The sequence below is a fragment of the Octopus bimaculoides genome, chromosome 14, assembly GCF_046866305.1.
Source record: "Octopus bimaculoides isolate indiv1 chromosome 14, ASM4686630v1, whole genome shotgun sequence".
Taxonomy (NCBI): Eukaryota; Metazoa; Mollusca; class Cephalopoda; order Octopoda; family Octopodidae; genus Octopus; species Octopus bimaculoides.
The window spans coordinates 49,486,632-49,510,631 of NC_142941.1; the positions used below are offsets into that span (position 1 = coordinate 49,486,632).

Genomic DNA, 24,000 nt, shown 5'->3' on the forward strand with positions numbered 1-24,000 from the left:
TGGCTGTAATTTCTGTGTGTGTGGCTCCATTTCTTTCAAATATTGGAAATATTGGGATGCAGGCAGTGATAGTTTGGAATTAGTATTGAACTGAAGAGAAAAAGTAATTAAATTGGTTAGGAAGGAAAAAATATTAATAAATATAAAGAATTTTCTATGGATTTAGATTTTTGGACCATCCCGTGTGTGTGTGTGTGTGTGTGTTGATTTTATTTATGTGTATAGGATGGAATCTGTTGTCAAAGATAACCTATGAGTGTACAATTTTTGCTGAATGGCCTTCACGGATAATTTGTTTGTGTGTGCTGTACATTATCTCCCTGCCTCCATCAAATTGATATTACCTGCACAGGTGCACAAGCGTGCCACATGTCAGATGTCAAAATTATCGCGAAACAACATGGAATGAAGTGTTTTGCTCAAGAATGCTGGGAATTGAACTCCTGATCTAGTGATCATAAGTGCAACACCATAACCACTAGGGTACACACCTTCACACACACACATCATCATCATCATCATTCCATGCTGGCATGAGTTGTATGGCTTTGACATGGAGCTGTCCAGAGTCTAATTGTCTGTTGTGGCATGGTTCTTGGGGCTGGATGCCCTTCATAACATGCCGACCACTTAGTGTGCTGGGTGCTTTTTACTTGTTTCAGTCATTAGACTGTGGTCATGCTGGGGCTTCACCTTGAAGGGTTAAGTCAAATAAGTCACCCCTAGTACTTATTTTTTATCAGTCTCTTTTGCCAAACCACTAAGTTATGAGATGTAAAGAAACCAATACCAATTGTCAAGTGGTGGTGGGTGACAAACGCACACACACATCTATATGATGGGTTTCCTCACAGTTTCCATCTACCCAACCCACAAGGCTTTGGTTGGTCTGGGGCTATGCCCGAGGTGTCCTGCAGTGGGACTGAACCTGGAACCATGTGGTTACAAGGTGATTGACAATTTAGAAAACTGCTCTTGAAGATAAATGTGCTCTCCATGACAAAGACAGACAGAGAGAGAGAGAGAGCGAGCAAAGAGGAAGAGAAGCAGGCAGATAGATTCAGCTCTATCTAGCTATATAGACATGCGCGTGTGCATGTGTGTGTGCGTACTCACATGAACAAACACCTGTAAGATTCCCTTAATTACCGGCACACACTCCTCTTTGGATACTCCCATCCATTATCAAGAATACAATAGTGAAAGGAGAGTGGGGTGGGGAGCTGTAATTAAGAGCAAAATGATAGCTTATGTGTATACGTCCTTTCAAATGATAATGTTCTTTTGTATACGTGTGTGTGTGTGTGTGTGTGTGTGCGTGCTAAGACACGAGCTTATCCAGTATGTCTTCCTTTTGTCCTTTTCGCATTCGTTCCCTTTTCACTGTCCACAAGATCAGAACAAAGAAACGGTTGTAGCAATTGTTGCTGCATTCAACCATTGGTCTGTCTGTGTGTCTTAACAGCCATAATGGTTGTGTGAACAGACCAGCAACAGGTCTTGTTGCTTCCTCTATATTGATAGATTTTTTCTTTTCTTGAGCAAGATACACAACTCTGTCTTTTGCCAGAAGGCTCATGTATGATAATCTGTATACATATTGCCATCATCATCAACATCACTATTGTCGTCATCATCATTGCTGCTTTCCTCTCTATTGATACCATTGTCACGACCAGGAGCAGCATTACTAATACCACAACACCATCAACAATACCATCACCACCGTCACTAACACCACCACCACCACCACCATCACTATTTCTTTCCACGTACTTTTGATCCTTTTAACCTCTCCTTTTTTTCTTCTGTTGTCGTGGTATCTGCTTTAACCATTTTGGATATACAAATAAGTAGAAAAGAAAAACCAATCCAGAAACCTCTTCAAAAAACAATTGACTTAACGTTATATTTATTGATAAAACTACCTTTCACCTACCATACCTGTGTGATTAAGAAGTTTGCTTCCCAACCTTGTGGCTTTGGGTTCCGTCCCACTGTGTGACACCTTGGGCAAGTGTTTTCTACTATAGCCCAAGGCCAAACAAATCCTTGTGACTGGATTTAGAGACAGAAACTGAAAGAAGCCTGTCATGTGTGTGTCGCTGTGTTTGTCCCACCACTGCTCGATAACTGGTGTTGGTTTGTTTATATCCCCTGTAACTTAAGTTTGGCGAAATGAACCAGTAGACTTAGTACCACTGTGGTGCTGCAGCATGACTGCAATCTAATGACTGAAACAAACGCAAAAAGATAACTCTACATCTCCCCTCACCACCACACCTTCGGTCAGTTTCCACACCTTCGGTCAGTTTCCAAGAAAGCATGTTTACTCATGGCGGACATGTGTGCTTGTTGCTTTGTGCATATATATATTTAGTGTGTATACATGTAGCAGAAATACAAGATCAACCTTGATTTATCAAAACCATTGTAGTGGCGCGTGTGGCCACCATCTTGGGAAGTGCCATTGAGCATGTGCAAGGGACTTGCCGTCAGCAGAAGTACCCGAGCACGCATGCGCAATGCAACAGGTGGAGAAAAAGCGATAGCATTTCAATCTCTTTTCTCTCTAGCAGCGGTGGCGACAACACGTATCTCTTATCCATCCAGCAGGTGTCGTGACAAGATGTTCTTCCAGGCTGTCCCAACTCAACCCCGACATGTGGTCGAAGCTTCCTTTGGTATTCTAGCGGCATGCCTATTCACCCAGGAACGAAACGGCTCTACACCAACCTAGAATAAACTATTGATCTGTTGTTACCGCTATCCCTCGTGTTGCTGTATTTCTGGATTTGATGATTAATATAAGAACTGGGGAGAGACAGCCGAGCCATCATATCTCATCCAATTCTTATACCGTTATCAAAGACATTCCACCCATGACCATCCTGTCTTTTTACATATCTTGAATTGCGTTGTGTATCTTTTGTGCGGTGTGATTTGAATGAGATTTTGCTGTTGTTTCTAGCAAGCCTAATTATTCACTAATTATTCATCTATATCTCTCGCTGGTATTTTAAAATCAGATTTTGTGTGCGTGTGCGCACACTATTTCATGTTAACACCTATGTGATTGGGTCTGTGGTTTAACATTGTTATTCGAGTAAGCAGTTTGGGAGGTGGTGGCGGTGTAATTGCGGGTAGACAGATTAGATTAATCCCGTCAAGTATATACTATATCGGGTACGGGTATCCTTTTTCGAGGAGCAGATCAAAATACTGAAAAATTTCAAGGTAATTTTTTTTGTTGGCGTGCCATCATTCAGAAAGTCTTACGGGTCACAATTTGATCATGACTGTTCGATATTATAAACATATCATTTCATCCCATATAATTGTCATCTTTCTCCACCGAGGACTTCTTGTCTGAATGTAACTTTTTCTCTTCCCACCAAAACTATTTTCCCCCACTCTCCCCAAACCATCACCACTATTTATTTACCTCTTCTGTTCTATTATTTCACTTTATTTAGATAGATATATAGTTAGGTAGGTAGGTAGATATATATATAGATGGATGGATGGATAGATATACTCGTGTATATATGTATATATACCATGTTTAGTCATGTGTTATAATGTGCGAAATTTAATGCAAAATGTCAGGATCAAAATTGTAAGGTAACATTATCTTGGGGTGTAAAATAAAATTAGGAGGCTAAACTATATATATTGCTGATTTTTTTTTTTTTAGTTGTTGTTTTAGAAAACAAAACGACTTTATATTTGAGAAAACACTGTATTCCAGTAAAAACGGTCCCTGTGAATACAATATGCGTATAATGTGCAGTCTCAATTTGAAGGGGAAATTTTTCTGCATAAAATCTATTCCGAAGGTACTGAAAGCTCTGTTGCAGGGCAGTTTTATAGGATCAATTTTTACAATAACAAAAACAAAAGTGCGCATTAAATACCGTAAAGTAATTACTCCCACACACTCCCTCTCATACACATGCACACTCTCTTTCACACACATGCACACTCTCTCATACACATACTCTCTCTAATACACTTATATCCACTCCCTCTCTCTCTCATACACTCTCATTCACATACATTCTCTTTCTCTTATACTCTCTCTCTCTTTCTCTCTCTCTCTCTCTCTCTCTCTCTCTCTGTTATAACTACGTAAATGCTAAGATAAAGGCACACAGATGTTCACTCTTTCTCATACTCTCCCCCTCTCTCCTATAGACTAGTATAATATAGAAATAACTCCTTCACAGTCGTAATGCGCAATAAATAATCCCTTCTACTTTCCAAATATCTTATTTCTCTATCAGCCCTCTACAAACCTCTCTCTCTCTCTCTCTCTCTCTCTCATCCTCACCCCACACTCGCTCACACAGACACACGTCTTTTACTTGCTTCAGTCCGTATAAGATTGCGGCCATGCTGGGGCACCGCTATGAAGAATTTCTAGTCGAATGAATTGATCGCAGTACATTTGTTTTAAGCCCGCCACTTATTCTATCTGCCTCTTTTGTCAAACTGCTAATTAACGTCTGCGTAAACAGACCAACATTTGTTGTCAAGCAATGGAGTGGGGGGTTACAAAGACACACGGATCATCATCATCATCATTTAACGTCCACTTTCCATGCTGGCATGGGTTGGACGGTTTAACTGAAGACTGGCAAGCCAGGAGGCTGCACCAGGCTCAAGGCTTCTTTCAGTTCCCATCTACCAAACCCACCGACAAGGCTTGTCAATGTACATGATAACACTTCCAATCAGTTAAGATCAGAAGCCATGAGAGCCACTACCTGGTACTGCATCAGGGCATTATTATTATTATTATTATTATTATTATTATTATTATTAAAACGGTGAGCCGGCAGACTCGTTAGCACTCTGGATGAAATACTTAACGGTATTTCATCCATCTTTATGCTCTGCGTTCTAATTCCACTGTGGTCGGCTTTGCCTTTCATCCTTTTGGGTTCAATGAATTAAGTACCAGTCAAGTACTAGGGTCACTGTAATTGACATAACCCCTCCCCACAAATTTCAATGCCTTATGCCAATTGTAGAAAGATGTATTATCATCATTATTATTATTTTTTTAATTTTTATTATTATTATCATCATTATTATTTTTTAATAAAAAACTGACTGTTTAGCTTTATTTCTCCCAATTTCCCACTTGCAAGATCAATTAAATCTTCCCATTATTTTTCCTTTTCTAAGTTAAAATAATTTAGACATGTTTGGATTTGATGTCTTTTAAAGCTGACACTTTGGGGTCACTGTTCCTTCCTGGAATATTGGAGTCATTCAGGGATTTATACTTCCATCTACCCTGATTAACATTAAAATTTTTATCCAACCCCCAGAAGGCCTACAGACAAAGCTTACCTCGGTAGGATTTGAACTCAGAATGTAAACAGTTAAACTAAATACCATAGGTAGTTTGTCTGATGTTGTACTGAATCTTCTAATCCTCTGCCCTTATTCTATGTTATTCCTTCCCTTTAATCTCTGATTAACCTTTCTGTTCTCTCCCCACCACTTTCTCATCTAGTTCACAGTTCAATATTCAGCTTACAAGAAAGGGGTGGCAACCGTCTCTGCCAAATCACACAGGCACCCCACCACACACACACACATACACACAATGTGTGTGTGTGTTGCTTATGTTATAAGAAATTTCTATTATTTTCGAAACTGCATGACAGACACAAAATAAATTGCTTCAGTGGAATTTGAAGGAAGCCACTCCATAAATACTCCTTCCTGCTAGAGGCACAAAGCGTAAAATTTGGAGGGGAGCAGTTAAGTTGATTACACTGACCCCAGTACTTGACTGGTACTCGTTTCATCATCCCTTAAAGAATAAAAAATGGAGTCAACCTTGGTGGAATTTGAACTCAGAACGCGTAGAGGGATGGAATGTTTTGGAGTTGTATCTGGCATGCTGTATATTTTGTCAACTTGTTACCTTTATATAAAGCCACAAATAGCATATAAAGATAGTGTAGAGCTAAAAAAAAAACCTTGGGTCGCTATATATATATATATATATATATATATATACTAATTTTCTATATGTGACAGTGGATTTTCATCGATGAGTTCATGAACCTTGGTTCTTTTCTCTAAAACTATATATTTATATTTTATACTGTGAAACTTAATTTAATTTTAATTTTTAATATATTGAATTGAATTGAGTTTTTACCTGTAAATTTGGATTTTTATCCCTAATATTATTATTTATATATATATACACACACACACACACACACACACACACACACACACACACACATATAAAATCTAATGTTTCTCCATTTTTGCTCCCTGATAGATTGAAGAACTGAAGACCAAAGAAAAACACATTGCTCAACTGGAACAAGACCTTGGTCACCAGTCTGGATACATGATGCAACTAGAGAAGAAAATCTCTTCTCAGGACAAAGGTCCAAACCCTTCGTCACCAGGTGGAGCCACCACACCAAGCAAACCAACAAGCACAGCGCATAACTACAGCCCTAGCAAAGACTCTGATGGGAACCAACAAACAAACTTGGTAAGTACTGCTCAAGTTTCCATTTTCCTTTTTCTTTCTTGTCACGTGGGCCCCAATGGTGTCACTGCAGCCTGAAGTAGCTAATCTCTCTCTCTCTCGTTTGTGTATCTGTCTGTATATATATATATATATATATATATATATATATATATATATATATATATACACACATCTGCTTGTTCTCTCCACCTTCTCTTTTAAGTCTACACACTTGCTGTCATCACACCTGTTGTATTGCCCTGTTTTTGTCTTGGAACAGTGCCAGAAATAACGGATGCAGGAGAACTGGCAGATATTTCTAATTTTCTGCTGGCACAGAAAAAAAAATATTATCTTAGACAACGACAGGGATGTTGATGACGACAATCAAGATGATTGTGTGCGTGTGTGTATGTAAATATTCTGGAAATTTGCCAAAAAAAGTTAAGAGTAACATGAGTTGTAGAACCAACTTTCTGCCTCTAAACTTCAATAACTTTATGATGACCTATATAAAGCTAAATTAATTATCTAATTATCTCTGAGGCTTTTTTTTCTAAAGTTTCCCATTTGCTTAATTACCAATTAAACTACACACAAGATTAAACAATTATTTGCTTTTAGCAATGGGTTGCTAATCCTAATCAATGTAGTTTAAGAGTGGATTATCTAAAAGGATAATGTTAAAAGCTAATAGTTAGTCGGTGTTGCCTTTATCTGGTCCACATGTTTACTTTAGCTCTGTTCAGTCGGTTGTAATTGTGTTCGACTGAGGATTTGATCCCTGCTCTCCAAATCACCAAACCACATGACCAATTTCAGTTATTTTGTCACTCTATCACTCGGTTATTTTCTCTGTCCCTCCACCCTCGTTGACCCCAGTTCTGTTTACTATTTCAGTAAGCGGTCAGGGGTGGACTAGTGTTCTGTATATCAAAACAATATAAAAAAACCATCTTCAGCTGAGACCAAGGCAATTCTTCCAAGTCTGGTCCACTCGGCTGTTTGTGATTCTCCCTCTTATTCCAGCTATGTCATGCTTCATCGTGTTGAATCCATTAGTTCTAACCAATATTTGACAAAGTTGATGAATCATTAAATATTTATTCAAAATTGTCTGAAAGTCAATGCTACTGTTTCAACTGTCCATCACCAAAGGATTTTCTGTTCCCATTCATTCTGTGACTTGCTCTTCACCTCACTTCCACAAACACCTCTCACACACACACACACACACACACACACACACACACACAAATCGTAAAGTCCAAAGATATGGCACCACTCTATGGAAACGAGTTTTACAAGTTACGTTGTCTAAATTCTGGATGTTGTTCACATTTATGTCTCGGTGAAGTTGTCTATGGACCTTCTGTTGATCACATACTCACATTTATCAAGGTATGTCTCTCTCTTTCTCTCTCTTGCATTGATTTTTGATCTTTTTTGCCTCTAATTTCCTCGATCTGTTTCAGTTCACATCAGTTTTGCCTGTGAAAGGGTTACTTCTCTTCTTAGATTACAATTTGACCGATTCTTCTTAGTAACCTAGCCTTAACACCTTGTTGTAGGATTTTCAAAGGATTTACTAAGAGCAGACGTGGAACTTTGGATAAACTAAATAACATTATACACAATGGAATGGTTCAGTTGTTAACCCTTCAGCATTTAGACCATATCCAGTTCAAATATTCTACCTGTTTTATGTTCAAACCTGCTGGGTCTGGCCTCTCACACCTGTCCTACCATGTCATTCTAATAATAATAATAATAATAATAGAATGGTCAGCCAATACCAAAAATGTTAAATACATTTATTCTATTATTATTATTATTATTATTTATTGTAATTTGTGAACAATAGCGTCATTGGTTACTATTTTCTAATAGATCAATCACTGGTTATAGATTTCCAACAGCTCAATCACTGAGTGAAGAATAAAATGGGTGCTGGGGTTTTAGGAAGTATCTTTTGTGGGGGTGGGGCCAAGCTGTTCCAGCTCCATGGCTGTTGCTGGTTTGTGTGAAGACCCCTTCTTTATGCTCTGACAACAAGATTGATTTGTTACTTCCAAGGGGAAGTCTGTGAATAGAATCCCTGTTTCATGGTCTTCAAGTAAGAACTGCTCCCTATTTTCCTTGTTTTGATAGATTCAGGTCATTGTTGATCAAATAGGACCGTAAGGTCAAAAGCATTCCAGCCATGATTATCTTTTTCCAAGAATCTTATCTAATGTGTCCTTCCTTTTCGTAAGGCAGTATGTGGTTTGATAGATTAGTTCCTATTTCAAGCAGACTACATAAACTTTCTCGTTAGTTGGTCTCAATCCAAACAATTAACCATTATTTGAATATTTCTTACTTAGAATATAAAATGTTTCTTAAATACTAAAATACAATGCTTGTAAATATAAGGCACTGAAATCTAAGTCACTTTCTTATAAACTTAACACTTATTTTAGGCTTTTGTATATGATGGCGTGTGTGTGTGTGTGTGTGTGTGTGTGTGTGTGTGTGTGTGTGTGTGTGTGTGTGTGTGTGTGTGTGTTGGTCTACACATTTTATTGACCAATTTGATGTGTTTGTCTATTTCAGAAAGAGAACAGCAGTTGCCAAAACAGTAAAAACAAAGTGCCAGGATACCTGGCAAGGAAGAGTGACAAAGAAAACTCCACCTTCCTTGCACAGATTCGCAGTCTACAGCAAAAGATCTCTGAACAGTACAAAACCATCAATGCTCTCAGACAAGCATGTTCCGTAAGTAACAAACTTCCAGAATGTGGGGCTTAATAGCATTAACATTTTAGCATTTGGACTGGCCCAAATGTCCTTACTTTTTTATGTTCAATCCAGGATTAATTCAAAACAATCATCATCATCATTGTTGTTTAATGTCTGTTTTCCATGCTGGCATGGGTTGGATGGTTTGACTGAGGGCTGGCAAGCCAGGAGGCTGTACCAGGCTCCAATCCAATCTGGTAGTGTTTCTACAGCTGGATGCCCTTCCTATCGCCAACCACTCCGAGAGTGTAGCGAGTGTTTTTTATGTGCCACCGGCACGAGGGCCAGTCAGGAAGTACTGGCATCGGCCACGCTTGAATGGTGCTTATGTGCCACCGGCATGGGAGCCAGTCGAGCGGTGAATAAATAAACATTGCATTTGAGTGAGGAATCTGAATGCTAAAGGGTTATTGTTTTGAAGGGCAGGTGGATTTTGGCACGTTGGAATGTGCATCCGTATGTGTGTTGGGGGCTTTATATATCCAAATGTTTTTTTTGTTGGTTTTGTTTTTCTTTTCAAAAATGCTGTGTATAGTTAGTCAATTACAGAACAAGACAGACCATGATAAAAGCCACAACTCTGTTGATGACAGGTAAAACTATAACCTATGTCAGTCAGCTGTAATCATCAAAAAATATATTTAAATATAGTTTCCCCACCAATTAGAATATATAGAAATTAAATTCATGTTTGATTCACTAGACTGTTCATTAGCAGCCCAGTCAAGATGGTATTTTCTTCTTCTCCTACTCTTGTTTTTGCACACATCTACAAAATGACTTTCTAATATGAACTTCCATTATGCAGCTGAGGAGTACATTTTCATTGCACATCTTATGTGGTGTTCTCATTACATAAATAAATGAAGTTTGTGCGAAACGTACGTACTGCTATAACCTATTGAATTTTTGTTGCTTTTCTTCAAATTTTATTCACCAAATCTCTTGATTTTGTTTTTGGTTTTTACCCTACCAAATTCTGGTACCTCAAACATTTTAAGTACCACATTTAATCTTTTGATTAAATCTATATATATATAGATATATACACACACAACACGCATGCAATTGCATGCCCCCCCCCCCCACACACACACACACAATGGTTGTACTAAGATAAAGCTGGCATGTCTTCATCCCATTAGCAAAGTGAAAAGAGAAGCAGGCTGCTGCATAACCACCGTGTACTTTACGTTCTCTTTTCTGTTCCACCTCATCTTTCTAAAGGTGCACACACACGCTTGCTTCTGCCATCTGCAGTCGACAGTTGTGATGATGATGATGGCTTGCAATAGTGATGGTTATTGTGAAAATAATGATAATAGTTGGTTGGTTGTTGGTGAAGGCTTATGGAGGCAATAGTTGTTAGAATGATGATGATGGATTACAGAAATAATGACCCTGATAATGGTGATGATATTATGAAGAGAGCCGTCCTAGACAAACAGACACAGACAGACAAACAGAAAGAGTTCATCTGTAGACTTGCTGATAAAACTCTTCATCCAAATGTAAATGTCAATGAAACAGACATGCGAGTGAAGCTGAGACTAAGCTTTAGCTAAACTCTCTCTTTTGTATTATTATGGATATATATATATCTCTTTCCTTTCCTGAGCGTCCAATAATACTATCCATATCACGTCCTCACTTTGTTGTTTCTTTGTTTTTTTGTTATTGTTTTTTTGAACTATATATATATATATATATATATATATATATATACACACCATTTGCTATGTACGTGTATTGTAATGATTTAATTCTTAATCTTCTGAGATTATGGTAGAGTTAATCTCATTCATCATGCATTTGTCTGCTTTCCAACAATTCAATCTCTGCTGTTTGATTTCACATGACCTATAGAGATATAGCTAGCTTGCTGGATGAACAGACAGACAGGTAGATATCGTCATGCTCAAAATGGTGTATTTTACGTGCCACCTGCACAGGAGCCAGTCCAGCGGCACTGGCAACGACCTCGCTCGAATGTCTTTTCACAAGCCACCGGCACAAGTGCCAGGAAGGCGATGCTGGTAACGATCACCCTCAAATGGTGCTATTTACGTGCCACTGGCACGGAAGCCAGACAGGTGCTCTGGCAACGGTCACGCTCGGACGGTGCTCTTAGTGCTCCACTGGTACAGGTGCCATCACGATTTCGTTTTCAATTACCCCAACAGGTCTTCGCAAGCCGAGTGTGTGTGTATATATATATATATATATATATCATCATCATCATCATCATCGTTTAACGTCCGCTTTCCATGCTAGCATGGGTTGGACGATTTGACTGAGGACTGGTGAAACCGGATGGCAACACCAGGCTCCAGTCTGATTTGGCAGAGTTTCTACAGCTGGATGCCCTTCCTAACGCCAACCACTCAGAGAGTGTAGTGGGTGCTTTTACGTGTCACCCGCACGAATACACACACACATTTGACAACTAATGTTGGTGTTTTTACATCCCCATAACTTAGCGGTTCAGCTAAAGAGACCGATAGAATAAGCACCAGGCTTAAAAAGAAAAGTGTTCAGGTCAATGCATCGAACTAAAATTCTTCAAGGTGGTGCTCCAGCATGGCAACAATCTAATGACTGAAAACCAGTAAAAAACAAGACACATAGCCATAGATATCTTAAAATGTCTCCACACACACACACACACACACACACACACACACAGTCGTATAGATAGCACAACACAGGCAATGTGGTGGGTGTCTGTGATGTTCTGTGTCTGGGAAATCTTGGTTATTATGGAAGGAAGTACGCAGCAGATTTCTGTGGACTTTATGGTTACCTAGCAACAGTTTAGACATTTAAGGACACTTGTGTTGCCCTAGCAACGTTTCTATTTTCCTGCTTCTCACTGCAAATTAGTGTGTGTGTGTGTGTGTGTGTGTGTGTATCATCTAGCTCTCTATATGTGTGTATACACATGCACATCACGCCTATGGTGAGAAGGTATGGAGATTGTAAGGCCAGTATCGCAGTCTTCTCCATAAACACACCATTACCACCACCACCACCATGGAGAAATACCTTCAGCTCTGCCTCCATCTACTCTTCAATGTTGTCAGGGTAGTTGGGTACGAGGAGCTGCTGCTTGCAGAACCTAACATACCCCCTTTTGCTACCCTACAATATTGTTGTGTAGTGGAGTGGGCACAATTTACGTTCTTTCTTTTCTGTGTGTATGCGTTTGTCTATAACATACACACACGCACTCATACATATACACATACACACTTCTGGTGGTGGTGTTTGTGAGTGTGTGTGTATACACAAATGCTATTCATTTCCCAGAAAAGATGGCAGTACTGTTTTGACTGCTGCTACTACTACTCCTGCTGCTACTACTTTGAACATCTTTACAATATTATTGCTTTGTTTACACCTCAGGTTTTTTTACCTGACGGTAATGCTGTGTGTGTGTGTGTGCTTAAGTGTTTTAATCAGTTCGATATTGTCACATTGATTCTGTATATTTGTTACTACAATGACGGTGGTGGTGACAGTGAGGTGGAAGGATAAGGGACTGGTCTGACAGTACATGGTGGTGGTGGTGCTGTAGAAGTAGCTAAATAACAAGGGATTTAGTGAGAGCCAATTCAACCCCGACTGATCAAATCATATAATCAAAGGTATTCCGGGCCATGACCATCCTATCGCTGTGTTTGCGCCCCTCCCACCACCACCACCACTAGACAACCAGTGTCGGTATGTTTACGTCCCTGTAACTTAGCAGTTCGGCAAAAGAGATAGAATCAGTCCCAGGCTTTAAAAAAATACTGGGGTTGATTCATTCAACTAAAATTCTTCAAAGTGGTGCCCCAGCATGGTCGTAGTCTAATGACTGAAACCAGTAAAACGATAAAAAATATTTAATGTATATGTGTATATGGTGTGTATATATATATATATATATATATATATATAATGTATTTGAATATGCGGTGTATGTATATATATATGTGTGTGTGAGAGGCACTCTTTATCTTCCTCTTCCTCCGTTTCTCTCTCTCTCTCATTCTACCACATCTCAATCAGTTTGCATTAATTAACCACTCTTCTACATACACGCACACATTATACAGCTCTGTGCTGTTTGCAGCGCCATTTACATTCATTAACTCAAGTAGCTCAGTCCACTTGGCTGAAACTAGGTGTCACTCTAAGTAGCAACTGGAGGCAGTAACACCCCGCTGTTTGTAAGGTCAACAAACTCATTACATAGCCCAGTCCATCTGGCTGAAACTAGTTCTGACACTGTATGTATACAACCACTGTAATTGGCCCTGATGCTCCCCCAGGGGCCATAGTGAACCTCAGTCCTGGGTACACTGTGGTCCGCGAGACATTCTGAATTGCTTGCCTTCGTTCACAAGGAAAACATCATCATCATCATCATCGTTTAATGTCCTCCTTCCATGCTGGCATGGGTTGGACGGTTTGACAGGAGCTGACCAGGCAGAAGACTGCACCTGACTTCTGTGTCTGTGTTTGGCAAGGTTTTTTATGGCTGGACGCCCTTCCTAACACCAACCCCCCTGTAGAGTGGACCAAGTGCTTTTTATGTAACACCTGCACAGGTGAGGTCAGTTTTGGCTTGGTTTTTACAGCTGGATGCCCTTCCAAACACCAACCGCTTTGCAGTGCGGACTGGATGCTTTTTAAGTGGCACCAGCACTGGCATTGCTCAGCCATGGCCGTGTGGTTATGAAGCTTGCTTCCGAACCACATGGTCCCAAGTTCAGTCCCACTATTATGTGGCACCTTGGGCAAGTGTCTTCTGCTATAGCCTTTGGCCAACCAAAGACTTGGTGAGTGGATTTGATAGATGGAAACTGAAAGAATCCCATCAATAAAAGAGACTGTCAGCACAAGTACCAAATTGAAAAAAATAGATACTGTGGTCAATTCATTTCACTAAAAACTCTTCTAGGCAGTGCTTCAGTATGGCCACAGTGTAATGACTAAGACAAGTAAACAATAAAAGGTTAAAAAAACAAAATCCACCAGTCGTGGGGTGGGGTGGGGAAGGGAGTATCACTTTACAAGAACGTTTTCCCCCTCCCCCTGCTCTCCCTCCTTCATTTGTGCTTATACCACCAATGCAGTGAGGGGAAGGAAGAGGAAGAGGCAGTGTCTGTTTGGGAAACTGTTCAGCTCTGTAAGAAATTATTGCGCATTGAGATTTCTTTGGATGATAATAGATTCAAACCACCACCACCCCACTCCATCACCAACCCCTACCAACAGGTAGAGACTACTTGACAGATGTGGCCTCCTTCCTTCTATTTGTCTGAATTTGAGTGTGTGTGTGTGCATCTGAGCTTTAGAATTTCCATTGTGTGTGTGTGTGTGTGATATAGGATGTGCATTCCCATGTGGGTGTGTCTAACCGTGTTTGTTAACATAGCTAGACGCAAAAGACATGTAGCTTCTACATGACTGTTATCTCTACCTCACACACACACACATAACTGTTTTTTGTCGTCTCATGTACATATGCTCACACTTGTGCCTTAAATGATGCATTGCTGAATGGTACATCAGTAATGGTGGGGGTGGTAGTAGGAGTAGTAGCTGCGGACGTTTGACTGTATATATATATATATATATATATATATATATATATATATATACATACATACACGTATATATTTCTACATACTGTAGTTGTAACCAAAAATACTTGTTGTCTTCCTTCCTTCCTTCCTACATGTATTGATGCACAGTAAAGTACACACACACTCACTGTATAACATAGATGCAGAAGACAAAGATTCCGTACTTCAGAAACATATGAACAGCCTTCTGCATCTTTGGGTATATTACATACACATCTCTAAATCCATATCTACGTATTCACACACACAAGCATCTACCATCTGCCTAAACACACACACACATACACACACTATTTACACCCATATCTACATACTCATTCACCTAGATATGCTCTACAGCCATCTCTCTCTCTACACACACACACATTCAAGTTTACACATGTACACACAATGCACATCCATGTCTATGCACACACACACACACATACACATGCACACAGTCAAAATTACATAAACATTCAAAAGCACTTACACACCTACACACACAACCAGAATTACGCACATACACATATCAGACAGGCCAAAACAAGATGTTTGATTGTTAATGTAAGCAGGATTCTTCTGTGCCTTTGACCAAGTTTGGTAAACAACCTTGATCACTCTTCTAGACAGTCTGTGTCTGTTCTGCTATCTGCTGCCACATTCTGTTTATCAAAACCATTCTATAGGAAACAGACTCTGCTGTGAGGTGGCTGCTACACCATAATCTATTCAATGGTTGCTGAAGGAATCTGCTTGGGAACAATGTCTCAGTTTGACCTCACTCTGTGACACCTTCAGCTGATGCCAGCCAATGTTTGGTGGAAGGAATTTTATAGACAAACTGTATGGAAGCCTACCTCATCATCATCATCATCATCATTTAATGTCTGCTTTCCATGCTGACATATGAGTTGGATGGTTTGATGGGGAACTGGTGAGCTACAGGGCTGCATCAAGCTGTAGTGTTATCTTTGGTGTGGTTCCTGCAGTTGGAAGCCCTTCCTAACACCAACCACTTTACAGAATATAATATTTTATTTTGGTGGAGTCAGTATCTTACTACTTTGGGATTCCTCTGTAGGCACACAGGATCTTCAGGCTGGAGAGTATATCAGCCGAAACGCTGTGTTAACAACAAACAAGATGAGGACAAATATTCATCAAATGTAAATAATGTAGTCATAATTCCTCGTCTCTTAAATATAGAACTATTTATGGCTCTTTTCTAAAAATATTCATCTTCCTTGACACAATGAGATCCTGCATAGCTGAAATCCAATCTTGTTTTTGAAATGACCACACCCTACACACTTTACTTCCAAGCACTGCAATAAACATCAGAAATGAGCGAGAACTTTATAACTTTGTGTTTGTGTACAAAAGAGTTCAAGGTCAATTTGAGCCTAGCAGCTTCACTCTGCGTACTTTAGCTCTGTTACCATAGCAACAGTCCAGATACTTTATGACCAAACCTCATACCTCTGCTCATCTTGTCCTCTTATATACCTCCATTTGTCTTAACTGAGCTGTTATACGATATCTCAAAGCAGCTCACTTTATCTTCTACAATGATAACCCAACTTCCTCTCACATCATAATCTCTCAGTAATACATCATCCACCCAAGTTCAACACCCTTATGTCCCATATCTCAAACTCGCTAAGTCATGTCTGTACCCTAGGTTACCATCCTTTACCAACATTGTCTGAATAACAAACCATTTAGTGATTAAGACTCACCCTTATCCCCTCACACCCTGATGTTATTATCCACCCTGAGTCTGCTCTTAATACACCATTGTCATCCTTCCCAAATGTTGTCTGACTCACAAACCATCTCGTCCTAGATTTTTTTGTCGTACACCCTCCATACTCTGACACCCTCATGAATATTTTCTGACTCATAATTGTAACACATGCTCAGTTCTAGATTCTTGTGCGAATGTTTGACATATTCAATGTTTATTTAGTGTTCAGGAAACTGAAATGATTATGATTCAGTGAAGTGGCCAGTTGCTTGGAATATCAACCATGTTTGCTAAGTGATGCCACTTGAATAACTCGGTGCCAAAATTGGGTGCTGAGAAAATTAGTTCAAGTGGTCGTGTTTATCTGTTGACTTTTTAATATTTCTTCCCCCTCTTCAGTTCCTGCAGAAATTTTGGCTTCAATTTTGGCTTGAATTCTAGGCATTAGCTGCTGCTGCTACTACTACTACTACTACTACTACTACTTACTGTAGCCTAAATAAGAGTCTATGGTTGAATAACTTTTTTTAAAAAACATTTTGGATTTTATTTTATTTTCTCCAATTTGTTTCCTTGGTAACCCACTTATAATGATGGTGAAGGTGGTGGTGTTGATGGAGATTATGATGATGCTCATCATCATCGTCATAATCACCATCACTACCACCTTCCCTGTCACCACCACCACCACCACCACCATCTTCATCATTATCTTTTATCTTCATCACAAGCACCATAATCACACCCCTCCACCACCACCACCACCAGCCTACAGTCTAATTTGAATGTAATATTTTGTTATCAGATTTTCAATAAATATGCAACAATTTATTTTCTCTTTTCATCATTGAAATGTTTCTTGTAACTGTTGTTGTTGTTGTTGTTGTTAGTGGTGGTGGTGGTAGTGGTGGTGACATTGTTGTTGGAGAGCAGAGGTCAAATCTGGTCAGACTCTTTATATCACAATGAACCAATGAAATTACTTCCATAAGTCATGATCCCACACACACACACATGCACGCACACACACACACACACACACATACACGAACTACACTCACTCACACACATCTATACTCGTCAATACACACATACATCTACACACACACACACACACACACCAAGTCTAGGAATCTAGGAGAAAATCCACATTGATTTATTGATTGTTTTTTTACCATATCTTTGTGTGGAAACAGTTTGGATGTTGCTAGACGAAAATGGTGATGATGATAATCATTTCTACTATAGGCACAAGGCCTGAAATTTGTGGGGAGGGGGAGAGTCGATTACTTTAATCCCAGTGCATAACTAGTATGTATTTTATTGATCCTGAAAGGATTAAAGTCGAAGTCAACCTTGGCAGAATTTGAACTCAGGACGTTGCAGCAGATGAAATACCGTTAAGCATTTCACCCGGTGTGCTAATGATTGTGCCAGCTCGCCACCTTAACGATAATTATTTTGATAATGAAGTAAAAGAAGGCATGAGATGAAGAGAATATGCAAGTGCAGGTGTGGCTGTGTGGTAAGTTTGCTTCCTAACCATATGGTTCTGGGTTCAGTCCCACTTCATGGTCTCTTGGGCAAGTGTCTTCTACCATAGCCTCAGGCTGACCAAAGCCTTGTCAGTGAATTTAGCAGACGGAAACTGAAAGAAGCCCATCGTGTGTGTGTGTGTGTGCACGCACCTTACTCTCTAAGTACATCCCTAGTTACCTCCCTTGTAATAGTCTCCCTCTCTTCACATTAAACTCTCCCCGTTTCAACCATCTGCTTGCTAAATTGTTGGAAATGAATGAAAATCACAAAATACCATTAATATTTATACCTCGTTATAAACTTCAATAAATAACAAATGATATTTTGGTTGTAGTAATTGATAATAGTAGTTACAGTAGTTGCTATATTTGATTTCCAGTGTAAAAGGATTTCCACTGAAGTCTATTATATGTATGATGTCTGTGTGGAACAGTTGTAGTCTGAAATGTTCTTGATTTTTGTTTATTTTCTTAGGAAAAAGATAGAAGAATTGAATTAATCCAACACAGAAAAATGAAGAAGCGATTACGAAGATCTTTGGAAAAGGTGAGTTGCATTTTATTCCCTACAGACTTTCAGGTCACTGCAGTCCTTTCATTCGGTCTTTTGGCAAGTTGCATCTTAGATATCCTGTTCACTTTATCATGACCTTTATATCTCTACACATCGTGCATCTTCAGTCTGCTCCACCCCAACAAACTGGATGGCTTTTTAACCCACGACTACATCTTCAAAAGCAGTTGTCTGAGATGCAAACACTCTTTCAATATATTGCTCAGCCCACAAACTCCCTTGCCAAAAGGGTTTTCACCAACTTTGTGAGATCCTTTCACAGTCATCTCACCAATTGTAATGACATCAGAAGCCTTTATAATGACACCAGAGGTCTTTGTCTTGCAAGCTACTTGGCAGCTCTGCTTGTGCCATGTAAGAAGCACTCATTCCACACTTTATAAAGTGGTTGACGTTGGGAAGGGCATCCAGCCATAGAAACCATGCCAGAACAGACAATTCAGCCCATGCTAGTTTGGAAAACAGATGTTAATTGATGAGGCTAATGAATTTAGTATTGTAATCAATAGCTTTCTGTCCTGACACCATTACAGTGTTTATTAATAGAGCTCTCTCCCTCTCTCTCTCTCTCTTTCTCATCAACACTCTTCCACTCACTGTTGCCATCTGCAGTAGCTCTCTCTCTCTCTCTCTCTCTCTCTCTTTCTCTCTCTCTCTCTTTCTCTCTCTCTCTTTCTCTCTCTCTCTCTCTCTCTCTCTCTTTCTCTCTCTCTCTCTCTCTCTCTCTCTCTCTCTCTCTCTCTCTCTCTCTCTCTCCTATACAGATAATTACGCTTCACTCCTTCCTCTTTTCCATTCACCATACATAGTGTTCAATATGAATGTATGTACATGTGTTTGTGTATTAGCAGAATGTTTTTTCAAATATGAAGGTGTGTGTGTGACCTAGTTGTAGGATGTGGAGCATGATCAAATGGTCATGGGTCCAATCCTTTGGCTGGGCATTACATTTTCTCCTTGAGCAAGGCACTTCATTTCATATTTCACCAGTTTACTGAAAATGGATTCTGGCCAATTGCTGGTACAGCTCTCCCTTCATCCCTCCAGTTGTTGCTTGATGTTTCACTCAGGAATGTCTGTGTTTCCTCACCCCTACACAGCTATCTAAAACAACTAATGAAAGCATGACACAAGCTGCCCGATCACACCCACTGCAATTCACAGATAAGCTTATACTTTCAACTCGCATTACTACTATTAGTTTCATCATGTCTCTTCAGATAATGCTTAATAATCCAACTACTTGTTATTTCTTAAAGATAAAATTATAGATAAATGCTTTTGTTTATTTGTTTTACTGTGTTTCAATAGTGAGGTACTCTTGTTCATTGACTGGTTATGTTGGTGTGTTTGATTCTTCATAATTTTTTAGGCAGCTGCATCTGTTTGTATGTCATCTGCATCTTCATTTGAGCTCTTCATTATATTTAATTGCTGGTTGGAATATTGCAGTAATAAGGTGGAATACCACGTCTAAGAAATTGTCTTTATTGAGGTCACTACTCACTATAATCTATACATAGAAAATTTTCGAATAGTTTGGTTAAGTCACTATAAATTCCTCTGATAATGGCATGGAACTTATTGTGAATTAAGTCTGGAATATACATTCCAATTACGTTTGGAATTCCACAGAATCCATGGCTTGCTTCAGTACTTACATCAAAGAAATCTGCATTATGCTTTTCCCATCCATATGATATTTTTGTATAATTTAATGTACATGTGTATATATGTATATATATATATATTATTTATTTATTTTATTTATTTATTTGTGTATGCTGACTGGGACCTGCAAGTTGTCATTTGCTAAGTTTATTTATTGAATAAGGGAGATTACTCTCACTGATTCCTAATTAAGCCCCTCATACAATTGTAAGAGAAAATAAGTGATGACAATGAATAGAAACTGTGTTCGAGTTGGGTTTCCCTATTTCCCTACAGGGATATCGTTAAGATTTCTATGCGAGTATTTGTAATGAAATGAGATTGCTAATTATTACTAATTAGACTTGAAATAATATCTAAAGTAAAACTGAAACGAAACGGAATTGCTTATTCTGTTGGAATTTCGTGTTACTCCTGTTGGTACCTGAACATGTGAAGCTGAGATTATTTCTGGATATTTTCTTCACTATTTTGGTTTGATGTTTCAAGATAGGTTTTCCAGGTTGCAAAAGAATGCAGTAAATTTGGTTGCATTTAAATCGGTGCCTTATCTAGGAACTACCAACTTAAGATATAGGCTCCATTGTTATTTTTTTGAAAATCACATCTTGCTAGCTTTGTGCCTAATTTTCTTTGTAATGATCTTGATCAGGGCAACCCATAAACTATTTCATCATACTCATATATTCAATAACATTTTGGTTAATTTGGATATGACAGTGGCTGCTTACTTAACTCATTTTTCCTGGCAGTTTCCAACGGTTTGGCCCACTTAAGAGAGTGTGACACTTGCATTTTGCTCTCACCTGGTTGTGATCCGATTTAAATTCTTAATTGTTTTATTGATTTAGTTATTATCAAATATCTTCTTTTCTGTAAATTTATAATTAAAAATTTTCCTATATCTGTATGCGTAGAAATAGTCATTTTTTTTTTTATATATATATATATAAATGATAAAAGGTTTTGCTGCTCATTCTTCTTACATTTGTCAAAAATGGTGGAATACCCATTGACTTTCTGCAACGTTTCCATGCATTGTGCCATTTATGTTTACTATATCTAATGGTTCCTTAGAAAAACACCAGATTCCTGTTCATTGTTGTATATATTTGTCATATGAAATTGTGTTGCTCTGTTTGTTCAGCTTGTTGAATAAATTACTTAGCATACACAGTCAATGGTTTGGCGTTCTTGTTTCTATATTTTATATTGAATCATTATATTTAATGTATGGTTGGAATATTGCATTAATAAGGTGGAATGCCACGTCTAAGAAATTGCCTGTTTTGAGGTCACTACTCACTATAATCTATACATCAAAATGTTTGAATTGTTTGATTAAGTCACTATAAATTCCTCCGATAATAGTACGGAACCTATTGTGAATTAAGTCTGGAATATACATTCCAATTAAGTTTGGAATTCCACAGAATCCATGGCTTCTGTGCTTACATTGAAGAAATCTTCATTATGCTTTTCCCATCAAATGTCATCAGAAAAAAAACGATCAGATTTCTTGCATGCATTCTCATTTCTGTTTTGTGGTCAGTGAAATCTATGACCCTTAACAGAACAAGTTTAATTTTATATGGGTGATATCCAAATATATCAGATTGAATAAATATGTATTGTTTTGGGGGGGACTGTAGAAACCAACTTGTAACTAGTATGCTTAAAATTAAAATAATATTGAACTTATTGTATACAATGCTAAGGTGCACTACAGCTCTTCAGAAAAAGCAACCGAAACTGCATGAACCATATACACACACACACACACACACATGCACTTTCTCTCTATCTCTCTCTCTCTCTCTCTCTCTCTCTCTCTCTCTCTCTCTGTAATCTAGTCTTAATTACAAGTTACAACCATCTTATATGTTTTGTGTGCTGTGTGTTTCAGTGTGCCAACACCAATGGAGATGATGATGCTTGTTCTGTTGACTCTGAAGTATCAGTCTCCTCTCTACCCATGGACAATGGTACAGAAGAAAACCAGCTGGATATTTGGGATGAGGTACGGACCCCTGATTTTTATTTACATCACCCAGTCACACTGTATCCGTCTTCAAACATGTCAACACTGTCTACTCCCATTACACACATGTCTCTACTGTCTACACACGTTGACACTGTCTACATTCACATTTGTGAATCTTCATTCTCTCCCTGACCCTTGCCCCCCTCTCTTTCTCTCATCTCCCCCACCACTGATTCTCCCCTTTATCTAACCCCATGTTACATGCTCCACTCTCAAACATAAAAATATCTTCTCTTCCATCATTACTCACTATTCCCCCTTCCTTCCTTTCTTTCTCTGTTGCCACCTTCCCATCGTCCCACTCACCCCTCTCTCTCTGTATATATATATATATATATATATATATATATATATATCATCTAATATATTTTTATCCCTTCCACTGCAGTATGCTCGAGAGGAAATAGAACGTAGCTACCGTCAATTGATGCGTGAACACTTAGAACTGAAGAAGTCTTACACGCTCCTTCAGACACAAACTTCCAGTGCATTGGACCCAGAACGAGAGTTGAAGGTAAGGCACAACATCACCATCCTGTCACTAATACCACTATCCCCCCCACCTCTTGAATTAACCGTGTTGTATGGGGGGGGGGCATGTTGTTGTGTATGCGTGCAAGCAGAATGTGTGGGTGCATTGTACCTTGTGCGGGTGTGTGCATTTGAGTTTGTGAATGCTAACATCAACACAACATCCACCCCAGCATCTCCATTCAACAGAATCTACCCAATCATCCCTGTTCTGTCAATACCCTACTGTTTATTCTATTTCTCTCTCTCTCTCTCTTCTACTTCTTATAGTTATGTCGTACTCTGGAATCGGATCTCTTCGAAGCTCAGTGTAAAATTGAAGAACTGAAAGCTTTACTACAAACAGATGGTTTGGTAAGTTTTGGTTTGACACTTTGAGAATTCTTGTAGTTCTGATCAAGCTGTAGCATTGTTGTAAAATGTCTAGCATAAGTTAAACTCAATGGTAGAGGTTGGTCGGACACCGAAGAGGGGTGGGTCTAATTGAAGCTGGGTTTGACTGTAGTGAAAGAATAAAAGGAGCTGGGGTAAAGAAGGGCTGCAAGAAATTCAGGGAATTGTTGTTTCTTGGGAGTAAAGGATTTCCTTTTCTGGCATGGTCAGTGTTGGACAGGTCTACAAAATGATGGTTACATATAGGTGCAGGAGTGGCTGTGTAGTAAGAAACTTGCTTCTCAACTACATGATTCCAGGTTCAGTCCCACTGTGTGGCACTTTGGACATGTCTTCTATTATAGCAGTGGTTCCAAACCTAGGGTCCGCGGATCCCTGGTGGTTCGCAAAGGTAGTACTGGGGGTCCATGAACTAAATTCAGAATTTCATATGTATATATGCATACATAAGGATAAGCATATTAAAAGGGGTCTGTGGGTAAACTCATTTAAATAAAAGGGCTGGGAACCACTGTACTATAGCATTGGACTGACCAAACCCTTGTGAGAGGATTTGATAGATGGAAACTGAAAGAAGCCCAAAGTACAG

General features: G+C 39.0%; 1 protein-coding gene across 4 annotated transcripts in view; it reads left to right on the forward strand.

Moving 5' to 3' along the window:
• Positions 1-24,000, forward strand: part of LOC106868614 (uncharacterized) — a 115,786-nt gene that overhangs the window by 34,289 nt on the left and 57,497 nt on the right. For all 4 annotated transcript variants that reach the window (XM_089362910.1, XM_089362913.1, XM_089362912.1 and 1 more), the window contains exons 2-7: positions 6,314-6,535; positions 9,110-9,271; positions 18,674-18,745; positions 22,350-22,463; positions 22,876-23,001; positions 23,289-23,372. In XM_089362910.1, coding sequence (XP_089219036.1) covers positions 6,314-6,535; positions 9,110-9,271; positions 18,674-18,745; positions 22,350-22,463; positions 22,876-23,001; positions 23,289-23,372 — 780 coding nt within the window. The remainder of the gene's footprint in view (positions 1-6,313; positions 6,536-9,109; positions 9,272-18,673; positions 18,746-22,349; positions 22,464-22,875; positions 23,002-23,288; positions 23,373-24,000) is intronic.